This window comes from Amborella trichopoda, chromosome 2 (assembly GCF_054954075.1).
Source record: "Amborella trichopoda isolate Santa Cruz 75 chromosome 2, AtrichopodaSantaCruz75HAP2 v2.0, whole genome shotgun sequence".
NCBI classification, from domain to species: Eukaryota; Viridiplantae; Streptophyta; class Magnoliopsida; order Amborellales; family Amborellaceae; genus Amborella; species Amborella trichopoda.
The window spans coordinates 1,778,402-1,801,672 of NC_142337.1; the positions used below are offsets into that span (position 1 = coordinate 1,778,402).

Here is a 23,271-nt window from a genome sequence, read left to right on the forward strand (position 1 = left end):
CTGAAATCCACAAATTGGAATTGCGTCCCCTAACCCATTGATTTCATCTCTTAGCCCATTGATCTTCAATCATCTTCTTAAGATGATGTGCATGGAGTTGAACACAAGCACTTCATACTTTAGTCCATGGCTTTTTTGGTCATTACGCAAATTCTCATATTTTGTCAAATTAGGCTTTCTACCCAAATCCTTAAAACGGCCACAGCCCATGAACTTCATTATTTTACACAATTCATTTCTTAAGAAAAATTGCTTAATTGAAATCACTAAAATCCAACAAAATAACCCAATCAATCTCATAAAATTTAATTTTCTCTTTTATGATACAACATTTGACCAGCCGACCCAAGTAATTGGGATAATGCTCGTATGATGATGATACAATATTCCCCTTTGATAGTCGACTCATTAATTTATGTCCAATTTTTTTTTTTTTTACCTGGTTCTCTGATCAATATCTCACTGCTACCAGTAATCCCCACATGAGCACGAACCGTCGCGAAAATGGTGAAAGCGATTATTGTCCCTCAAGATTATCTCCCTCCCCATGACCTTTGAAATGAGCTTAATAACAACATGGCAGTCATTGCAGATTCTGAGATTCTTCACAACCCTAATTGGCGTCCCTTCAGTCGTGCTAATCAGCCCAAATGCAACTGCTAACCTCTCACTGTGAACTGAGACTGATTGTTCCTTCTCCTCCTCCTCTATGTCATAGGCCACATAGCCCACATCAGGCACATAGCCCTCAAGCTTTAACCTTGAGGTTAACTCATCAAGCATATTATAAATCTCTTCACTTCTTTCATGTGATCTATCCCCAACCTTGAATCGGTGAACCACAGTCCCAACCTCAGTCCAACTGTTACCAGGCATCTTCTTCATTCCCATCTCAGTCATCTTCTTCCTCACCTCCGCGGCCTTGTCCCATTTCCGGGATTTCGCGTAGACATTTGAGAGGAAGACATGGCATCCGGAATGGAGAGGCTCCAGTTCTAAGAGCTTATGGGCAGCGAATTCTCCAAATTCGAGGTTGTGGTGAGTCCTGCATGTGCCAAACAGGGCCCCCCATATGATGGCATCGGGCTCGACGGGCATTTGAAGGATGAACCTGCAAGCGTCTGCGAGCAATCCCGCTCTACCGAGGAGGTCCACAATGCAAGCATAGTGCTGCAGTTTGGGGACTAAATTATAGCATCTAGTCATGTTGCGGAAGTGGGTAAGACCATCAGAGACTAGGCCCGCATGCGCACACGCGCATAGCACGCCCACATAAGTGATGTCACCAGGCTCTAGTCCCTGATCCTGCATCTCACTGAAGACCTGTAAGGCCTCGAGCCCAAGCCCATGCATCGCTAGACCACTTATCATGGCTGTATGGGCCACAACATTACGCTCCGGCATGAGATCAAACACGCTCCGCGCCTTGTCTATGTCACCACATTTCGCATACATATCTATTAGAGCAGTGCCAACATAAATGTCGAGCTTGAAACCGTGATCCAACAAGAACATGTGCACTTCTTGGCCCAGCGCAAGCCCACCTAGATGCGCACAGCACGATAAAACACTCACCAGAGTGATATCATTCGGGCTTGGGCCAGAGGCTTTCATCTGCTCAAAAAGGCTAAGAGCCTCATGGAAAAACCCATTTTTCGAGTACCCAGAGAGCATTGCACTCCACGATACCACGCTCCGCTCCGGCATCTCATCAAAGATCTTCCTTGCGAGCTCCAATTCACCATGCATGGCCAGACCCGACACAATCGCGTTATAAGAAGGCACATTTTTTTGTGGCATTTCATCGAATACTTGGAGTGCAGCCAAACTGCTCTCCGCCTTATAGTAAGAATCAAGGAGTGCGGTCCCCACGAACGCATCAAACTCGCACCCAAGCTTCACGATGTGGGCATGGACTTGTCGGGTTGGCTCGAGGGCTTGGAGCCCAGCGCACGCCTTGAGGAGAGGAGGAAACGTAAACCGATTCGGTGGGGATGAATGGTAGAGAGAAAAAGACTTGTAGAGAGAGAAAGCTCGAGCATGGAGGCCATTATCGGACAAGGCTTGGAGCATGGTGTTAGAGAGATAGGTGGTGGGGTTAGGGAAATGGGTGAAAAGAGAGAGGGAATAGGCGATGCGTGTAAGGCGAGATGAGAGAGAAATGAGTTTGGAGATGAGGGCGGGGTCTTGGTGGTGGTGGAGGCGGAGGATGAGGGCGTGGGCGCGGTGGAGGAGAGAGGGAGGGGGGAATTTTTGGTTTTGGAGGAGAGAGAGGAGGGTGGAGGGGTCGGGTGGCCATTTGGGGGGTGTCGGTTTAAGGTGAGAGACCAATAGCCTTTGTAATTCTTTCATGTTTGTTTGAGTACGTAGAGGGGTGTGCCTTAAAACTCTCTCTCTCTCTCTCTCTCTCTCTCTCTCTTTCTCTTGCAACTTTCTCTCTCTAACCACATTTTTTAGCCCAACATATCTCAACCAATATAGAAGTACAAGAGATATGCAACATTTCAGATTTACTCTGCCCTAGCTTAAAAAAAAACCTCAAGAGGGGTGATTTTTTGTATTTCCCCTCCATCAAACAAAATTCGTTTTGTAAAAAAAGTGAAAAAAAGTTTATATAAGGTTGCAACCTTCAATATAGAATTACATATACATCTCAAAACTCCATCGGAAAAAGGTTGTTTTAATGTTGAAAAACCTTCTAATTGATCATCTCAACATTACCTTCTATAAATATGAAAAAAAAGAAAAAGATTTTCTGTCTCATAAATAGGGCATCTTGCAACACATTATTTAGACCTCCCATTTTCAAGATTTTCATATGGTTATAAATCTATTTGATTTTAACCATTTTTTAAGTTTTAAAATTTTATAATTAGATATCAAAATACATTTTCAGATAATCCTAAGAATTTTTTATGCCAAAAATACATGCTATGATAAAATTTGGAGTTGTGCTTTAATTGGATTGTTTAAGGTTGCAACGTTATAGGAAACCACACCCAAAAAATGAAGAAGTTTATATAAGGGCGATGCCCTAAACAATCAAACCTAAAAAATTCACTAGAAGATGTTCTTTCGATGCTAAAAAATCGTTAAATTGATCATCTCGACTTCAACATGAATGGTCATGAGAAAAAATAAATTTTAAGTTTTGGAAATAGTGTATTTTTTTAATACATTTTCTAGACCGTCAATTTTCAATATTTTCAAGTATTCATAGTGAAGCTTTGAATTTTATAATTAGAGACGAAAAAAAAAATTTAGGCCATCACAAATGTTTTCAGTACCGAAACAATACCTTTCAATATTTATTTGAAGGTGCGCCTTACTTTGATTGTTTAGGGCCTCAGCCTTATACAAACCACACCTTTAAAAAAAAAAATTGTACCTCCACCCATTTTTCCCCACCATTTGTGACTATGCTTTGATGAAATTTTGAAAATTAAAATACAGAAAGAAAAAAAAAAAGAAATAGTTATACATAAAGTGATAAATTTCCCATTCTTGCTTCATTCATTCATTCTTGCTTAAGCCAAGTCAAAATGTCTACTTGGTATAATGAGTAGAAAGAAAAGAAAAATAGAAAGATTTGTCAATAAAAAGAGACCATTTATCTTTTGTACATGGAAGTTATAATCATTCTCACTCATTAATGTCTAATTGGATGGCTTGGTGTGAGTTACAAAATCTTATTTTTTTTGGAACTTATTGTCTCTTCAATGGCACTCTTAAAAACTGCCCATATTGAAAGCGTTAGTTTGTTTGGTGTTAAATTTTGGGAAGCACCTTAGAATCACTACTCCCATTTACCTAACTGCAAAAGAACGGAACAAATATATTACTGCAAAACTGCAAAAGAACGGAACAAATATATTTTCTTCTAAGCACTTCAATCTGATCATCAAAAAGTGGATTGTCCATATTTTGAAAGGAACTTATGAGGAAGTTCTTAGTGTGCCATTTCTCTTGTTCCTTTTAATATGCCGTAGAATGACTAGATCACAAACCAAACTTGGGGTAAAAACTACTTCTAAAACACTTTTTGCATGAGAGAGTACATGTACATTTTACTCCAGCAAGATGTAATCTTTTATGACAAAAGAAGCAAAAGAGAAAATAAATCATTGAGCCCGTATATTAATTTTATTGAATAAAAAATATGGGGATTTATGACTTAACTGATGGTATGGCCCTTAATAAAACAGAACGATAGGCCGGAATTTGTGTAGCTGACTCCAATAAATTAAGCAAAAGCTTTGATAATGATAATAATGATGACATTTATTCCATTGAGCACATGACATACTTGGTATGATTTTCTTCATCTAAAATTTTGAAATCCCCTTAAAGAGTATTCTCACGTAAAAAAGATAAACAAAATTGGATTTCTAATTGCAAACCAGCTTGATTTGAAGGTCCAAAGTTAAAGGTCCATATGGTGTGAATTTTATTAGGCAAATCCTAGATGTATCCCTCCAAGTTATTTTATGGGTTAGTCGCTTGACTGAGTAGATCAGGAAAACCAAAATTCAAATTTTGGTATTCCATGTAGTACCCCAACTATGCTTTTGCCTGAGGGAGCAAAAGCGCACGTTACTCCCTAGGGAGCATGTACTCTATCCGGCCAGGAAAGAGTTGTCAATCAGTCAATGGTCCCAGCTCGGGTCCAGGTTCAAATTCGAGTTTTGGAGTCAGAGGTTGAAAGGATCTAGGTCTTTGGACCCAACAGTCAAGTCAGCTCAGGTCCGGCAAGGGTTCAACCATGACCTAATCGGGTCAAGCTTGGATCTAATCGAACCAAAGGCAGGTTCAACTATGACCTAGTCGGGTCAGGTCCAGAGCTAATCTAATCGAACCAAACCAAACCTGGTGGGGTCCAGGTTCGAAAAAGGAGACGCAACCCATTCACACCATGGTTAATCCGGGACGTGAGAAGTCATCGACAAACGCCTTTCAGCGGTTTAGACCCAATAAAATCTGATATCTCCATTTTGGCCAATCATAAAGGAAGATACTGCCATGTATCACAAAATTAAAGATAAGGAGCAAGCAAGAGAAAAGATCCACTCATTTTCCCTCGGGTCTCTTTCATTTTTCCTTCTATCACATTTTTCCTCGAATATCTCTCTCCTCTCACATTTTTCCTTAATCTCTTTCACTCTGATTGCATATTACACCATGCCTCCTGCTCTTCATTTCCTTTCTTCCATGCTCACCCAATCATCCTTCCATAGGGCGCTCTCTCTCTCATCAAAACTCACAAACCACTCATCAGAAATGTCCTCAAAGCTCCATTTATCAGATCCACCAAAAGCTCTTCAGTCCATTAAAAAAATCTCAGAAAACAACTCCAAATTAGGGACCCAAATTTCCTTGAATATCAGTGAAAAGCCTCTCCAACATAGTGAGAAAACACATCCAAAGAAACCCACTTTACAGTCTCAAATTCAATCCAATTTGGACGGAGAAACATGTAATTTAGATGGCCAAATACCCACAAAAAACCATGAGAAAACCCAACTGAAACAACCCATTTTAGAGGACCAATTCCCGTTCGAGATCGATGAAGAAGAGCTCCAAATCCCACCTCACTTAGACCAAGAAATCCCTGATAAATTCAAAGAGATGATCCTGTGCCTTGAGATCATGGGCATCGACTCAGGTAGAGCTCTCTCTCTAAACCCATCTCTGCACTCTACAAGTCTAGACTCCATTAATAGAATTCTCTCCTATCTCCAAACCAAAGGAATTCACCAAAAAGACATCCCAAGGATCATAGGAATGTGCCCAAAGATCTTGACCTCAAGCATAGAAAATGACCTCAAACCAGTGTTCCTCTTCCTAGAAGATGACATGGGAGTCCCACACAAGAGCTTCAGGAAGCCCATCACCAAGTGCCCAAGGCTTCTGGTTTCTAGTGTGAGAGACCAGCTCAAGCCAGCTCTTTTCTACTTAGAGAAACTGGGTTTTATGGAGAGAGAGGCACTTGCCTTTCAAGACCCCATTTTGCTTGTTTCTAGTGTTGAAAACATCCTCATTCCAAAGCTTGAGTTTATTCAGATTCTAGGGTTCAGTTATGAGGAGGCAGTGCAAATGGTGTTGAGGTGCCCTGCTCTTTTCACTTTCAGCATTGAGAATAATTTTAAGCCAAAGTTTGGGTATTATATAGATGAGATGAGAGAGAATTTGGAGGAGTTGAAGGAGTTTCCTCAGTATTTTGCATTTAGCTTGGAGAAAAGGATAAAACCTAGGCATGAGGAGATGGTGAGGAGTGGGGTTAGGTTGCCTTTGTCTACTATGCTCAAGAGCACTGATGAGGAGTTTAGAGAATTGATAAAGGGTCGGAGTCCAGTGAGTGGTGGTTGATATAGGGTGCTCTCTCTTTCTGGGTGACCTATAGCTTAATTTTTAATGCTCTTGAATATCTATTGGAATTGCACTAACATTTCACCTTGGAAGAGTCTAATAACTGCCTGTATAGATTCAGGCCATAGCATTTGAATTCATGTATGTTTTTCAGGGATGAAGTTTCTACAAGGCCTAGGCTTTGAATGAAAACCAAATAAATGCCTCACCTCAAACTCTCATAAGAAAAGTAAGGTTGTAACTGTAATTTTTATGATGGCTTTAAAATCAATTTTCAACACTGCTAATAAATTTTGAAACTCAAAAATTTATACAGATCTTGCAGATTTTTTAACACTTTTTTTTTAGCATGAAATGATGGTCTAGATAATTTGTTAAAATATATATTGTTTCAAATCTTAATTTTTTTTTCACATTTATTTTCAATGAGTTATGATTATGAGGTGAGGCTTTACTTAGGGACGCAGCCTTATCAAACTATAATTTTTTTTTTAATTCAACCTCAGTTTTATTTTGAATGTTTCAGTTGGGCCCACATATGTGTGAGAGAGATTTTGTCAATCACAGCATTTATAATACAGGCCTCAGTTTTATTTGAAATATTAGTTGTGACGCAGCTTCTATGAGGCTTAAGGCTTTATCAAAACAAAGTAGAGACTCAATTGGATATTCGAATGGAAAGCGCTTTGGGCATCGGAAATCATCATCTCAAGTTTTTCCTATTTGGGATTGACTACATGAGTTTTATTATGCCGTTATGTTCTATCAAGAGATATACCCCCCTCAGTATAGTCATAAGTCGCCGTATATTTTCTCACTACTTTCAACCATGTCTTTTTACAAATCCATGAACATTTATTTTTAAGACGATTTAGATAATGTATTATAATATACACATTTTTAATATTACAACCCTAATGTTTTTGCACAACTACATGGTCAAGGCCAAGATAATTAATTTGAAGGCTTTTCAAAGCAATAACTTCAATTTTCAATGAATTTTGAAGTGAGACTTTACTTATTTTGATAAGATCAAAACATTTTCCTTTCAAAATTAATAAATGGTCCTAAAAATTTTCAATTTTATAGTGGGGTCCCTTTTCATCCTCGGTTTTTGTTTATTCCAAAATTACCCGCGATTGGACTCTCATTTCAGGTTATTCCATACTTGAACAAGCCATAAGGACCAACTCAACCCTCCAATGGTGTAAACTTAAGCAAAACTGATGCTTTGTCGAACTTAACCTAGCCATAGGGACCATTTCAGCCCTTTAAGGGTCGAACTCACTTCTAGACTTTCCGGAAGAACTGTTGAACACAAAAAATCGATGTTGCTCGATCTTAAGCTAATCATAGGGTACGAGTTCGTCCTTTCAAGGGTCAAATTTAAAGCAATTCTAACCAACATAAGATCAGCCGAGTTAGCATCGACTTTACCGAGTTACTCAGGCTCGGCTACTTGGCAAAGATTGAAAAATATTTTGAACATGAATACTTATTTTTACTTTCGAAAACAACTCCTATCACGTACTGATTCTTGAAAATCTTTTTTTATTCCCTACCATTTATCCTCATTTATATGTATTTTGTTTAATCTACTTTAAACATATATTTTGTATTTTTTTGGTATTTTTGATATTTTTAAATTTTTAAATACTGTTTTGCTTGAGCCAAGTTATCCGAACTCAAGCCGAGTATTTGGCTCGGGCATGGGCGGAGTGCTCAACCCGACACATTCAACACTTGCTGGCCATTAGGACCAATTCAAAACTAGTTCCATTAGCGAGTTGGACCCTCTCAAAGGTCAAACTCAAAGCAAGTTCAAACATTCAAGGAGAAATTCTAGAGATAAAAAACTGAAAAAAAATACTTCAAATAAAATCAAAAAAGTCTTAAAAGTATGTTTCATTACCATCTAGGTCTTATCCCAACTATTAAAAATCTATTACATAAATCATATTTTGCTATTTTGCTCTATTAAAAACCATACCATCAGTACCATAAGTAATCATATTTCATCTCACTACTTCTATCCATATTCTTTTAAACTTTCCGCTTGCCCATTTAAAACATTCCACTTAATAAAAATTCAAACTACTTTTTAATAAAATAAAAACCAATTCCCAAAAAAAAGAAATCAAATTTGGCTTGTCCTCCTTTTGGTAGAGAGAGTGCAGGCCAAAAACGGAATTCGCCCTCTTTGGCTCTTGACCAAAGAGTTGGTCCTCTTTTTGGCTCTTGAGTGAAGTTGAAGATTGCAGAACTTGAAATGTACCAAGTTTCAAAACAATCATAATATTGGATTCATCAACCCTTCTATTGGGTTCTGTGTCGAGAATGGCGAGTATATATAACAGTGTATGAGCAGGTACATCGAATTACAAATTTCAAAAGAAAAAGAATTACATCAGACAACTATCCAAAATCCGTTATTTTTCAAAAAGGAAATGTGTATATAAGGCCCAAGTTTTGTGGAAGAATATAAAGCTGCACCTCAAAACCCTCAAATTGATGATCCCGATCACAAAAGCAATGGATGTGAAGAAAAATTGGATCTCAAACCTAATAAATAATGCATTTTATAACACATTATGTAAACCTTGGACTTCCCATTTTCAAGTGCTCATGGATCTATCAAATCTGCACTATTTTTGAAACTTCAAATTTTACAATCAAGGACAAAAATATATTTTCAAGCCATCGATCTCTAGCACTGAAACCACAATTTCCGGTGAATGTTCATTTCAAGGTGCAACTTCACATTTCACCATAAAGCCTAGGTCCCCTAGGCCTTTCATAACAGCAGTAACAGCACGCTTCTCGAAATATGGCCCTCAATGTTAATAAACTTTATTTTGATAGTATAAGAAACTATTCAATCAGTAAAAAGAATATGAACACCTCTTTATTTTCCTGATTTCCTGTCTGTTCCAAGTTTCCATCTGCCGTAACCATCACATATCGTATCAAGCCCTCTCCTATATGCATATCCATTCATTTTTTGGAACCTTGCCTTTCAATAACAGCAGTAATATGGCCCGAAATGTCAATATAACTTTATTTTGGTAGTATCAGAAACTATTTAATCAGTAAAAAAAAAAATATGACCGTCTCTTTATTTTCCTAATTTCTGTTCCATCCGCTGTAACCATTGTATATCGTATCAGGCCCTCTCTTTACATGTGAACCCCATGCATAAAAGCACGCATGCAACTGACATGTTATCCATGCATAACATCTACAAACTAAGCCAAGAAACCAAAGGAAAGAACAAATAGATAAACAGTTCAACAAAAAATTTGATTACAGAGTCGAGACTAATTTGTTCAATAACAATAAAATCAAAATTAATTCTTTAATCCACAAGTTAAGAAGCTGCAAAAGCAAATGAGTTTCCATCCAGGAATACAGCCCCATATTAAGAGACAGTAACCCAATGCAGGCTCCACTTAAACCCAATACATCTTGCATTAAGGAACTATAACTAGGCTACACTTGCGCAAGAAAATCACTTAGTTAAATAGCTGCATATAAGTGTCTAAAATCAAAAATTTCGGGAAGAAAGCGTACAGGTTTTTGCATCATATGAAGATAAATAGTCATCGCCAGAGCAACTGACTGCAACAGTCAATCAAGCGGAACATGAGTTTGCGGACCTGTACACACTCTAAAAAACAAGATAACATAGGACAAAATGGTGAACTTGTTTAACCTTCTCAACATTTTTTGGACGAATAACACCCTTGCAACTTAATGCGCGACATGTATGGCAAAGAGCAACGCATGTCATTTCTCAGAATAATAATGACAATTATAAGTAAATGATCAAAGTATGACCTATAGGTATTATAGATATTTTTCCCTTACCAAGTTGCATTTACCGCTAATTTTCATTCTCCCTGGATGAATCTCATATTGCACTAAGGTGTAGAGTTAAAAGAATCCAAAAAGTTAAGTATCAAGGGCATTGTAACAACAGTCCCCATTATTCTTTCGACACATATCATTCTTAATGGCTAATTTTGTCCTCTTGATTCTTGATTTATTCTATTTTGTTCTTTTGTCTATCTATTAAGTTTAAATAAATTCAAAAATCTCTCTTAGCTCATTTGATCTTTCACAAAATATGTCGCATGTATAATCTACTCCACTGTCTCCACATCTCTCTCTCTCCTCTAATGAGATATTTATCTAACTTATCTCTTCTTACAGAATATTAGGACTGGCAACATGCCAGGCTAGCCTTGGCCCTAGCCCGGCCCTATTCCTTTGAGGGTCAGCCAAGCCCAGCTCTGGTCCTATTAGGCCGGGCCAGGAAAAATTAAAGGACACAATGCGAAAAAGATAAAAATTAAATAAATAAGGGTTGGGCCAGGCCAAACCAGGCTGGGCCTATCTGGGTCTGGCCCAGGTCCAGACACTCGGGCCACATTTTGTGGCCTTGGCCGTATGTTTTTAGGGCCATGCCGGCGGGCCGGGCCAGGCCATCTGGCCCATTGCCAACCCTACATAATCTCTTCATAAATCTTCTATGGGAATTGGGATAAATTTTTCTGAAGTATACTTCCATTGGATAGATTTCTTTACAAACAGAAACACACACATATTGTCAAGATTTGATTGATATTAGTAATTTCTCGACCAGTTAATCACCACCCTTTTTCACAGTCCTCCGAAATAATAGACTTATCCTTCTCTTATAAGTACAAGTAAAATAATAACACTCCTTTGACAGGGTACTACTGCAGTCCTGGTTAAGAATGGAAATTGTTAGGTCTAGGGAAACAGAAACTTGGGTGAACTATAAGGGGATAATATTGGGGAATAGAGATGAAAGGGAATGCAAAGGGGGCAATGGATCCCTGATGTGGCTGACCTAGCCGGAAGTGAGGCATCAAAGTAAGGACTAGGATGAGAAAAAATAATAGGTCTCTCACTTATAATGGGCAACCACAGAAATTGGTCTGTGTTGACAATGGTAAGGAAAAGGGAACTAGGAGGAAGGGAAAGGGCAGAGAATTAATTAAGAGTCAAAAAAGCCCGAGCCAATGAACAACTGGTGGCTCAAGAAGTTGAAGTTGTGCTAAGAGGAAACATTGCTGTACATGCATTATAAATTCTAATGTTTGTATTGCACATAACTGTTCTAAGACACAAGTTACTTCAGTAATTACTCCCTTAACATACAATCATTTGTAAGAATAGTATCATGAAGGCAATCAGTATTCCTTTTACAAATAACAAAGTTCTGGAATGTTAAGGTCCTATCTGAAGATGAGAATATAGAATAGCATAAATTTTATCTTACAGATAAAAGAAAAGACAAAGACATGAACAATTTTCTTTGGGGAGGGACAAGTAATGTGAGCATTTAATTATTGGCATTTGGGACAATATACCTGCTCTCATGTGAACATTTCACAGCTGGCCATGGCTTCTGCTTACAGAGTGACGACCCAAAAGTTTCTGAACAGGAGTTAAGTGGTCATCCTGTTTTAAGTAGAACAACAATTACTAGATTGAAAAAAAAAAAAGAAGAAAAAAAGATGAAGAATATAAGATCAAAAAAGGAATGCCCCTAATTTACAAAACAGAGCCACAACACATCAAATTTAACAGCAAAAGATAAAGGGAAGATATACAGAAGCACTTATTTTTGGGTAATTCAGTGGGGAAGACAGGCGCCTACCCTTTTTTTCGAGTGGATTGGGAGTTAGCTTCTTGAAGATATTAGTGGGGTGGTGTCAGGGGTGGGAATGGAAACCACAACATGGTGACTAGGGTGTGGGGCCCCAGCCCCTTCCCATGTACAGAAGTACTTGGTCATGCAATTGCCCACAATGAACTTATTATATAAAATATAATATGTTCCCAGCCTTTTGAATAAACACAAGAAACAAATACTACAAGAAGTATTATAAAAACAAATACTAAAAGTTCCTTCATCCTCAACTATCCCAGCACGGGTTAGACTTTTCATCAAATGGACGTTGTAATGCTTCTTGAATATCAAGATGCTAAGAAGAGCATCAAATGCCACGATTATAGATGCTAAAATGTGCATTGAGTTAAAATACTGAAATCAAAGGTTAGGAATAAAAGGAGAAGAACAAGGACAGGAAAATGTGACAGATTAGTATATTAAACGCAAAAGACAACAATTTTTTTGTTTCGAATGAAGGTTAACAATTGTAATTCTTTTGAAAAGCTATACACAACATGTACCGAAAAAATGGCAACCCAAGTACCAAGCACTCTGTACATCAAAAAGTATCGCCGCACCAGCCTTCTATATATCTAAAAAGGGTGAGAATCCCCAATCACACAAAAGAACCAAAACACAAAAAAAACCAAAGTATGGATTGCACAGATCAACCAAGAAAAACTATTGTATTTATAAAAATACAATAAACAATTTTTTGGCTACAAAAAATATTATAAACAACTCAAAAATACAGAAAGGGCAATATGGTGCTTTAATCATTTGTAAGGATAACTCTTACACCCTTAGAATCTAGGATTCTCTCCATAGGTTGATGCTCCGTGCTCAACTGTGGCAATTCCTAATCAAATCTTGTTATCCTGGTGATGGTGAATCTGGAGTTTGTATTGAAATCCTATTTGATATGACAAACAGCTTTGCAATCCCATGAAAAGCATCTAAAATATCAAGAAGCAGTACAGCATTCTAATGAATTTGGCAAGGCACAATCTACTGTTTTTTCAGGCAACATATGAGGAAAGGCAACAGGAACACCATAGCAGGTCGAAGAAATAATTCCCGACCAATAATAAACCAATGTAATATTCCTACATTACATGAAAAACTGACAAAATGTGATTTTAGAAAGGATGGCCATTTGGCAAATCAGACCTTATTAAGACAATCCACTACAAATATCTTTGAAAATTCAAGATAGGTAATGCAAACCTTATATAATGAAGCTGCCGACTCAGACTCTACAGTTTGGATAGGAACATCAAGTGATTGGCATGCATCTAATGCATCTAAAGTGAGTTGCCAGCCACATAAAGCCACAGCATTGTTTCCACTACTGGTACTACTGTTACAGCCTGCAGCTGCAACATTTCCATTCACCCATGGGCAGAAATGATGGTGATGATGTATTGGATCGAACTCTGCGACATCCGCTTCGTAGTTACTTTCCCCATGAACATTTCCTGTAGAAATCAATATTATTTTTCGCAAAGCATTTTTTATCACAAAATCAATTAGAGAACAGTACATTACAGAGGAGTTTAACCAAAACATGGCAACTTAGTACAAAAAACTCAATTCCAAAAGTCTCAAAAAAAACAAAAAAGGAAAGAAAGAAAGGGGACAATGATAACAAATGAAAATATCATAATGTTGATACCAAGTACTGCAGTTTTTCCTTTTCTTTGAGAAAGGGAAAAAAAATGCGAACGCATCAAGCATTTGAAAACCCTCAACCTCAACCTTTTATGTGCACAGAAAAGCATGCATATGGCAAAAAGAGAAGAGAAGGCTGATTGTGAACTCAAACATCTAGAGGTCTACTATAAACATCAACAGCAAAGCTAGCCAGTCAAGTATAACAATATGTCCCAAAAACTCCAAAGATACAGAAGGGTAAGAAACTCAGATTTCAGTTGTAATGGATTTTATCTAGGTATTTCAGTATCAGGATTGGTAATTAATGTAGTTTTAATATTCCCATATTTAACTATTTTCTTTACTAAAATCTGAAAATTTATCTAGGAAACTTTGGCTTCGCTAAAGCCAAAACAATTACAAAAGACGACGGTAGAACATAGAAGATGTCGTAGTTAACCATACCATTTCCAGCAACATACTCGGACTCTAGGAAAGTGCAATCATCGGGTCGAGATTGCTTGCCAGCTTTAGTCACCTCTTCCTTGGACACTTCATAACCAGAAAATATCATAGCATTATTTGTAAGAGAACGATGGTCACTATTCGCACGACCGATTGTCTGGCTTATCTTCTCAGCACTTTCAAGTGACTCAGCTTTCGTTGAGCCATCATATTTTGAGCCACTATCCACCCTACCCACTGAATGTGACATCATATCTTGATTATCACCGTGACCATCATCCCTATATATTTCTTCAGGCACAAACTCATCCATTAAACCAGGATCAGGACCAAACTCACCACTTTGCCCCTGATTTTCAATAACTCCAGCCACTGGTTCTGCCTCACCAACAGTGCTGTCTGCTCTATGGATATAAGCATCAGTCCCATGAATTTCAGCTTCATGACTAGCAGCCATGCCAAAACTCCCCCCGCTTATACCAATACTAGTTCCACCTCTAGCTTCAACAGCAACATTTTCCGCATTCAGTGTTTCTTCACCTTCATCAGTGCTACTTAAACCTGTTTCTTCAGCAACTCTTCCAGAGATTGGTGGGTTACAACCACTCTGCTGGGCTTGAACACTACAAGGGTTCAGTTCTGACACATCATTCATTTCCTGGTTCCTATACATAAATGGTTGAAAATTAACATCAGTAACATCTCCAGGATAGTTCTCTACACTCTCCATAGAATCTTCATCTTCACCATGACAAAGAGTATCCATAGCAATGACAGATGATGCACGAGCTGAGTCTCTAGCAGATGGCATGCCCACCATATGTTCACTGTCCTCTTGTCTAAATGGATTGACTCTGTCGACTTCAGTATCAACATCATAACCCATAGCATGGCTTGGACCCGCAAGAGAAATATCTCCTCTCTGTGATATATGGGAGTCACGAACACGCTTGGAGGGACCACTTGAACATTGCCGGCCATCATTAACTTCATCACCATCACGATCAATAACTGTACCTTCTACACTATCAGCATGCATTCGATCCTGTGGCCTATCAACCGTGCTCCCACCTTCCTCCAAACTCCTCTTCCGTGTACGTGGTCCTCGTGATTCATAAGAAGCTGCACGATCACCAACCTCACTTCCCGATGGCTGCCTGATCATGGGATCCCTAAATCGAGCTGCATCGTTGAAATCACCAGGCATTGTGGGTGTGCTGAATTGTGATGGATTCAGTCCACCGGCTATTGTAAGATTCAAATCCACACCTACATTTGATGGTGATTTCCCCTCATCAGTGGTGGCTGCATCATCACGACCTTCAGTTTGCTCTTTATCTATTCCATCCGCTGCAACCCACCCATTAATTCCACTAGCAGCACTCACACCACGTGTCAATTTCTTGCTCGTTTCAGGAATATCAATGGCAATAGGAGCAAATCGTGTAGGTCGAGGAATAGCGAGAAAATTCCAGAGTCTAACAGTGGCTCCACATAAACTACAGTCCAACACAGAAGACCTGGATTCAGGTCTTTGGTCTGTAACTGATATCTTTTTCTTTCCAGTATCCTTCTTTGCTCTGTTCTTGCTGGATCCAGGTTCCTGTGATGGACACAATGGGTCACGGGTCGGGCCAACCGAACAAGCATTCCTAGTTGACTGGGCAGAGTGCTCTTCACAGTCTACTACATTTGGAAGCCATCGTGCTTCCCATCCACACAGACTTATCAGCTTCTGAGCCTACAAAAGAGGCATACATGAAACTTTAGAGTAAAATACTAATGCCAAACAAAAGCAGCAGCAGCAGTAGCAGAGGAAGAAGAAGACTACATCAAGAGGCAGTATGAACTGTAGAAAAGCACCATGAAGAAAAGGTACGGCATACATACAAGAGAATAAAGATATGTAGCCTCCTCTCGGGACTCTGGTCCAGGTATACTGTCAGCCTTAGAACAAAATTCTCCCATGGCTAAAATTTGAGGTTGGGAAAGGAGACGATCGATCTGTGCGCTTCTAGAGAGCCTCATTTTCTCAATAACTGATGAAGCTATAACAGGAAGAGACAGGAATTGCGACAGTGCATCACATCGGTCCTTGTAACCTCCAATGAGTGCTGATAGGGGAGTTGGAGGGAATTGTACCAAGCTTTCTGCACAGCTATTGCCTTTCCAGGGACATGAGACTTTGTGACCTAGATCAAGTTGCTTGGCAAAGGCTTCACCAGCACTATCAACTTCCACCAAAATAAAACTTCAAGTAAAGTCAGCAAAGGCCAAACAAGCGGGGTCAGGTAAAATAGGCAAACTATATCAAAAAAATTCAAAATGCTCCTCACAGGCATGAAGCAGCCATTGCTACAGCATAGGACTCGAAAATAGGAGTGTTGGACAAGGTTTTGGGCCTCCCAGAGGGAAACAGTTACGAAAACAAGCCAGAGATACATAGAAAAGAAGAAAACAGAAATCAATAAAGAAGCATAATACAGGAAATCTAGTAGCATTTAGCCCAGGAGCAAGGAAACGGGGTCTGGGAAAGAATATGTTGGTCAATTAAGGGTAACTTCATTTGGTTTTCTTAAGGGTAACTTCATTTGGTTTTCTTAATCCAAAGTACTTCGTAAATAGTTTAAGGAACGCAGCTTGGTCCATCTGGTAACAAGCTTAGTTAACAGTATAATCCAGACCTTTTCCATAGATTCAATATCCACATCGATAGTTGCGGGAAAAATAAATCCCAGAGAAAGGAGTCTGACTAAAAAATTCCTAAATTTCAGAAGGGGGATTATAATTTTTAAGCATGGGCAGGAAGGACTCCTGATCCCAGTGTAACTTTCAATGTAAGCTTCGGCAAAATTCTAATTTTCCAACAAAATGAGTCTCCACTGAAGAAGTGCTTAAATAGCTATCGGCAGTGACTAGAAATAATTAAAATGAGAAACCCCCACCACTCACAAATATGATTGCCCAAAGAAGGCAATTTATATACAGTAGATATATAACAGTTGAGAACAAGATGTCTAGTATTACATAGAGATACAGAACGGAAGCTCACCTTCGCTGGGTGCCCAAACTGGTAATATGGTAAAGCTGAGGTTTGCACCACATGACTCGCATGAGACTTTGTCAATATCCACACTCACCCAACCTCTTCGAGCACAAGCCAGTGAACTAGCCACCTGTATGTATTTCAAATGCAAAAGAATTTCCAAATTATAACAGCAACAATGTTACAATATATGCAAATAAATCAGAGAGAGATGATGATAAAGTAAAGGATTATGTCCATTGCCTCATCTTTCTGGTCCTCCATCCCAAAGATAAAATTGAATTTTGAAATTAACAAAATAACGTGACTTATGAACAGAAAATGAGAAAAAGAGAAGCTAAAACAGTTTATCTGTCCTTTCACATTCAAATTTATGCAAGAATCACAACTTCAATGAGATCAGAGATGGTCATATCCTGATATAAATTGAATATATCTAAGAAAAATGAGAAACAGCTGTCAGCCTTTGGCAGAAACGCAAACAATCATTTATGCAACAAGTAAGACGACATAACTTTCTAACTCTCTTCTAAAAATAAGGATTTGAAAGGTTCAACAAATATTAATTAATTTAAAATCAAGCCTAAATAATGTGGACTAAAGATGTCCAACAAAAAAATCCCAAACAATCTTATGGGAATGGTTTTAGGCAATGATTTAAAAATCGGCGAGTCGAACCGGACTCGCCGGACTCGTCTGGTTCGACTCGGGAATCGGCACAGCCCGTGCCTGTTCCAGCACAAAATCGGGAACCGCACGGTTCTAGAGCAGAACCACCGATTCCCACCCAGTTCCCTCCCGGTTCTAGTGGTACCCTCCTAGTTCTAGCCTCAAAAACACCTTCACACGTGTGTACGCGTCACGCGTGCGACACGCACCACTCCCACAAGTGTGCACGTGTGACACGAACGGTACATACACACACTCCCACACGTGTGTACGTGTGACACGAGCGGTACACACACACACTCCCACACGTGTCATATAATATTTTATCCCTTCTTGAGCTAATTTTTGTTCTCCTTTGGGCATATAACAAATTAAAGTGTTATTTCCAAAATTTGTATGCATTTTATTAATTTTTACATTGATAATCAAATCTTTTATTTTATTTATTAATTTTTACATTATAAATCATGTAATCTACTATTTTTCTTACAGTTGTCAATAATACATTTTAAATTATATAATATTATAAAATATTGTTAATTTGTTATTATTTATCTAATAAAATAATTATAAAATGTAAACTAATAATTATAATTTCAGTATATAATACTAGAATTAATTAGGTTGTAATAATTTTGGATTACAGTTAGTTAGGCTGTAATAATTTGGGTTTTTTAGCGGATTAGGATTTTCGCCAAAACGAGATTTTAATGGCCATTCTTTCATTGATTTAATCTTATTCTTTATTATAGTCCATGTATAATTATATATTTTATCCATGATAATTCTATGATTTTTCTTTTATGTGATGCAAATTTAATACTTAAGTTTATACAGGGAAAGAGCATCTCAATATTCACAAATTGATGAAAAAAATGAAAGTTAATAATGTAGTACCCTCATTTCTTATTGGATTCCTTAAAAACAACATTTATAATGAATTTTAATAATTTTTTCGAATTTTTTTGAGGCTTTAATTTGATCGATTCAGCCGATTCCGATCCCGATCGCCGATTCGCCGATCCGGATCGGTTTTTGAGGTGCCCGATCCAGGTCACCGATCCGCTTTTTAAACCATTGGTTTTAGGACAATGTTTCCAAAATAATCAAACAAGATAAGCCTCAATATCAGCCAGTACATCTAAAAGTATACCAACTTCTCTTGTTGCCATAATTTACATATGTAACTAGAAGGTTGTTGAAGATGAGATAAAGTGGACTGAGGTGGGTTGGCCATGTGTAGCACCGACCCAATACAACACCTGTTCGGAAGTGCGAGTTGGTTCAAGTGGAAGACTTAAAAAGAGTAATGGAATGGCCTAAACGGACATGGTTGTAAGTAGTGAGAAAATATATGAGGACTTATGGCCCCAATAAGGTTGTAGCCCTTGATAGCACAATGAAAGATCAGGATACGAGTATCCGACCTCAAATAATAATTGGGAAAAGGCTATGATGATGATGATCATGGTCGTTAAAGGTGTTCGGAGTAATTATAAGTATCTATTAACTTTCTAAATTCAAAGTCTTTGCTTGACCAAATTTTTACATTACAAGAACCACTTTTTTATTAAAACTAGCCCTATCTAATGTTTGAAAGAACATCTGTTTCAGGTTGAGTTTGAGGAAGATGAATCTTGTGCTATGCCTGATAGTTCAAGAATCACATCACTTCATTGGACCAAAGGCCATAGGAAAATCCCAGTTTCCGTTCAAGTACAACATACAAGAGGCAACTGTTGCGGAAAGGGATACACTATATATCCCAATCGCTGGTTCAGCAAAGTACAAAAAGACATTTAAGTGGATGTTTGATAAAACAGTTCATTGAGAGGAAAAACCAAGGTCCTCTTTTCTGAGTCTCGGTAGTGGTCTTGGCAACAATCCTTGATGGTCAGGATGAATGAATGAGTAGGCGAATCAATCTAGACTTTGCCATTATAGCCCCAAAGTTCAAATTCAATAAAGAATAGTTAATATTGAAAAGCCAGCATACAGAGGAGTCCACTAACATATATCATATGCAATAGCGATTTGCACGAGCACAGCACAACGTGGGCGAAAGCCTTCTATTTGTGGATCTCTAGAGTGGATAGGTTCAATTAAATGAACAACATGGATGGGAAACCACGCATGCTTCAGAAACATCTGAACGTCCATGCAAAACTTATCTATTCTACACTGCCCATAAATTCCAGGAAGAAAGCAGCACGAAAAAATGGCAATAAGAAATAAACAACAATTTTGCAAGTTCCATTCCAGAATACCTCTGCCAAAAGAAAATAGAGAAATCATAATTGGGATGCAAACCTTTGGTTTTCCAGACCAATTTGAAGGCTTGAATGTGGCAAGACGCCGAAGCAAATCTCCACGCTCCCATGGTCTACAGGAGCGTCGTGACATGCCGAGTGCTGATTCACAAGCACTTGTGCTCATTGAAGTCCAAGGTACTGGTGAACCAGACAAAGAAGCCGCTTTCGAACCCTGTCCATGACCCAACCAATCTATACTGTTGAAGTTTGCTGGAACAGCCGGTGATGATGCCCCAACGGAACTGGAAAATATAACTATATAAGCCCATCATTTTACAACTACCATGGAATGCAGCAATGAAACCTGAGTGAGAGTGATGAATAGTGAAAACATCCATTCTCCGATTTTTTTTTTCTAGTTGTACCATAATGGAAATGCTGCCTTGCCGGATGGCCTGTGTGCTATTAAGAAGTAACTGTACATTCTGATCCTTTCACCCAATCTTAAAAAATTAAAAAATACTGTTCCTACCCGATCAGCTTCATGCTGGTAGGGTGAAGAATCATGCGGTAAAAAATATCATGTAAAAGACATGTTTGTTGTCACTGTTTATATTTATTTTATAGGACCGTTTGGGATGAAAGAACTAGTAACCTTCAAGGAAATCTGAACTTCCAATAAATCACCTGCTGCACTGTTGTCTTTAAAAACTTTATACATTTATTCAGCTTACTGTATTCTCAGTTAAAAAAACCAGGTAAATCATCAACTAGTTTACATGGCAACCACAAATACAGCTTCCACCCAAATCCAATTGAACAAGAAATGGACCCCCAGTCAGCTCCTGACACTTGTGTCGAGCATCACATGCATATCAAATAACACTTTTTTGTAGGTTAAATGACAATAAGCATTTAAGATGAGAAAACTTTAACGTATACTACTGATATTTTTCAGGAATCAGGCTTGGCCTTGAGTGGTTAGCAGTGACGATGGCAATGCTATATCTCAAGTTCGATTCCTACCACTGAACTACCCAGAAAGAAAAGATACAAATTTTCAAATTAAATTTGAGCTTCAAGTATTCAATTTTTTTTTAGTAATTACGGACAATAGCAATCTATTTTCCCTAACTTGTTTGGGTCAAACTTGAGCACAAACCAGTGCATAAAATCTCTAAAGATTCCCCAAGAAGGAAATAAGCCTGAAATAATTCTTCAACTCACCAAAAGTAAACCTCATCATTGTACGACTTTATTAGCTCAGATTAATGAAGTACTGCCCTCAAAAAAAAGGTCAAGATACTATAATTTCAATAGTTATATGAGAACAAAATTGACTCCCTTGAGTAAAACTCGTTCACATGGAAGCATTTCCACCATTCACTCCATCGAGTAAAACTCGCCAATCCCTGAATTCTTGGAAATAAAACCCTAGCAGATTTTCTTGTACAAACCCAATGCTGTAGGTTTGCAAACCACACTGAAACCTAGATTTGTTACCTGATATTAGAATAAGAAAGTTAAACTAACGCACAGATTGTCAGTGTTTCAAAGAAAAAGAACAAGAAAAGGAAACAGCAAAAGTAAACAAGCAGATTACAAATCCCATGAAAGTTCACTTAAAGAATAGAAAGACTATAGAAAAAAAATTTGTTCGACTTCATGACCAGTGAAACCCAACCTATATCGGCCCACTAAGAGGGCCCACTAAGAGGTAACAAACTATGTTCCTTGAGAGAGAAAGCATAAGAAACAGGCTCCTAGATATACGGGAATTTCAGGTGTTCTAGGTCTCAATCATTCCATCCAATTAGGATTTTGGTTGCTTCCACTGAGGAGATAGTTAGGGAAGTTAACTTGAAATAGCTATGCTGGAATTCCAGGGCATCCAGGAATTAATCGTTTCTGGAATTAGGGTTTTGGCTGTCAGTTTCCCTAACATGTATAATTACGGGTTCTGGAAATAGAAATAGAGGAGCAAAAAGTAGCCGATTTGCTCCAATTTTAGAGTTCCCACGGAAATTCTTGCCTTAAAATTAGGGTCCCAATAGGCATTTTTCCTATGAGTGTTAGTGCTTCTAGGGAGAGAAATCAGGGTTTCTAGATAGATCAAATGAAATGGAATTCCAATTTCAGGTGCAAACCCTCGACTCTAGCTAGGGTTTCAACTTTCAACCGACATCTGTTTACCCATAGAGAAAAATTCAGGGCTTCTATGTAAATAAATCAGGCTCCATAGATAGAGAAAATGGTGCAATTTCAGGCTTTCAGCGAATCTCCGCGAATTAGGGTTTCTTCTGCCCCTTTTTCTTTATGAGCCCTAAAATAAAATAAAATAAAAAACATAGCTTTCAGATTCCGTATCTGAATCAGAGTATCTCCTTCCATTTCTCCACTACAAAGACAGGATCTAGGGTTTATAGAGAGAAAAAACTAGGGTTTCTAGAGAGAGAGGGCACCTGGCTGCAGTAGTTGGAGGAGGCGAAGAAGACCTGGCAATGGGCGGAGGCTCCATGGTTTCAGAGCTCTGTTCTTCTCTCATTCTCCCTCTCCCTCTCATCTGATGAAAAATAAATAAAAATAAAATTAACTCTGAATAATTAACCAGAAACCGAGGTCACAGTATAAACCAGAGCTACTTCCCTAAATACCCCTACAAAAGTCATCACCCCTTTTTAAGCCAGTAATATTGTAGTACACAAAATCAACATCGTTTTTATGATGATTGTGACGGTGATGAGTTTCGTGGGTCCCACAGTGAAGAACTCAGTTATGATTTTACCTTTTTTCTACCGTACATTTATCGAGTTGACGGTGATATATGCATCCCTCGGTCGTCCCATCTACAGCCATCTATTTTCTATTTTAAAGATGGATAGAAGAGAAATTTATTGTGGGGTTTGAGGCTAGTTAATGGAAAGTAGAAAACGGCGGGAGATTCGGGATTTCGGAGCGGCCGAAGTTCTGGAACGCAGAATCACAATTTGAGAGTGAAATTTCGGAAAAGTTTCGCCAAACCTCCCCGAAATTTTGATATTCTCCTTGTTTCGCTCCCAAAAGACGTCCACGTCTAAGCAAAACTTTGGCGAAATTTCGTTGATTTCGCGTAAACA

General features: G+C 38.3%; 3 protein-coding genes across 11 annotated transcripts; 1 reads left to right on the plus strand and 2 right to left on the minus strand.

The window, feature by feature from the left end:
- Positions 1–272: 272 nt before the first annotated feature.
- LOC105420114 (pentatricopeptide repeat-containing protein ELI1, chloroplastic) lies at positions 273–5,059 on the minus strand. Its single transcript, XM_020662943.2, has one exon. It carries the CDS (start codon positions 2,350–2,352, stop codon positions 466–468), a length of 1,887 nt encoding a protein of 628 aa, XP_020518602.1. The 5' UTR covers positions 2,353–5,059; the 3' UTR covers positions 273–465.
- LOC18427230 (Mitochondrial transcription termination factor family protein) lies at positions 4,692–6,567 on the plus strand. Its single transcript, XM_006836284.4, has one exon. The coding sequence runs from the start codon at positions 5,020–5,022 to the stop codon at positions 6,364–6,366; it is 1,347 nt and encodes a 448-aa protein (XP_006836347.3). The 5' UTR covers positions 4,692–5,019; the 3' UTR covers positions 6,367–6,567.
- A 3,080-nt stretch (positions 6,568–9,647) lies between these two features.
- On the minus strand, positions 9,648–22,706 carry LOC18427229 (IAP-like protein 1). 9 transcript variants are annotated; one of them, XM_020662941.2, is made up of 9 exons: positions 22,618–22,706; positions 21,383–21,658; positions 20,214–20,457; positions 17,241–17,364; positions 16,079–16,422; positions 14,189–15,929; positions 13,298–13,548; positions 11,766–11,856; positions 9,648–9,984 (listed from the first exon to the last, which is right to left on the minus strand). In XM_020662941.2, the coding sequence occupies exons 3-8, from the start codon at positions 20,337–20,339 to the stop codon at positions 11,785–11,787; spliced, it is 2,658 nt and encodes an 885-aa protein (XP_020518600.1). In that variant the 5' UTR covers positions 20,340–20,457; positions 21,383–21,658; positions 22,618–22,706; the 3' UTR covers positions 9,648–9,984; positions 11,766–11,784. The 9 variants fall into 9 exon arrangements, with proteins under 9 accessions (XP_020518600.1, XP_088713429.1, XP_088713433.1 ...); XM_088857303.1 differs by having other exon boundaries at positions 9,648–10,033; XM_088857307.1 differs by having other exon boundaries at positions 16,079–16,439.
- Between the last annotated feature and the right edge of the window lie 565 nt (positions 22,707–23,271).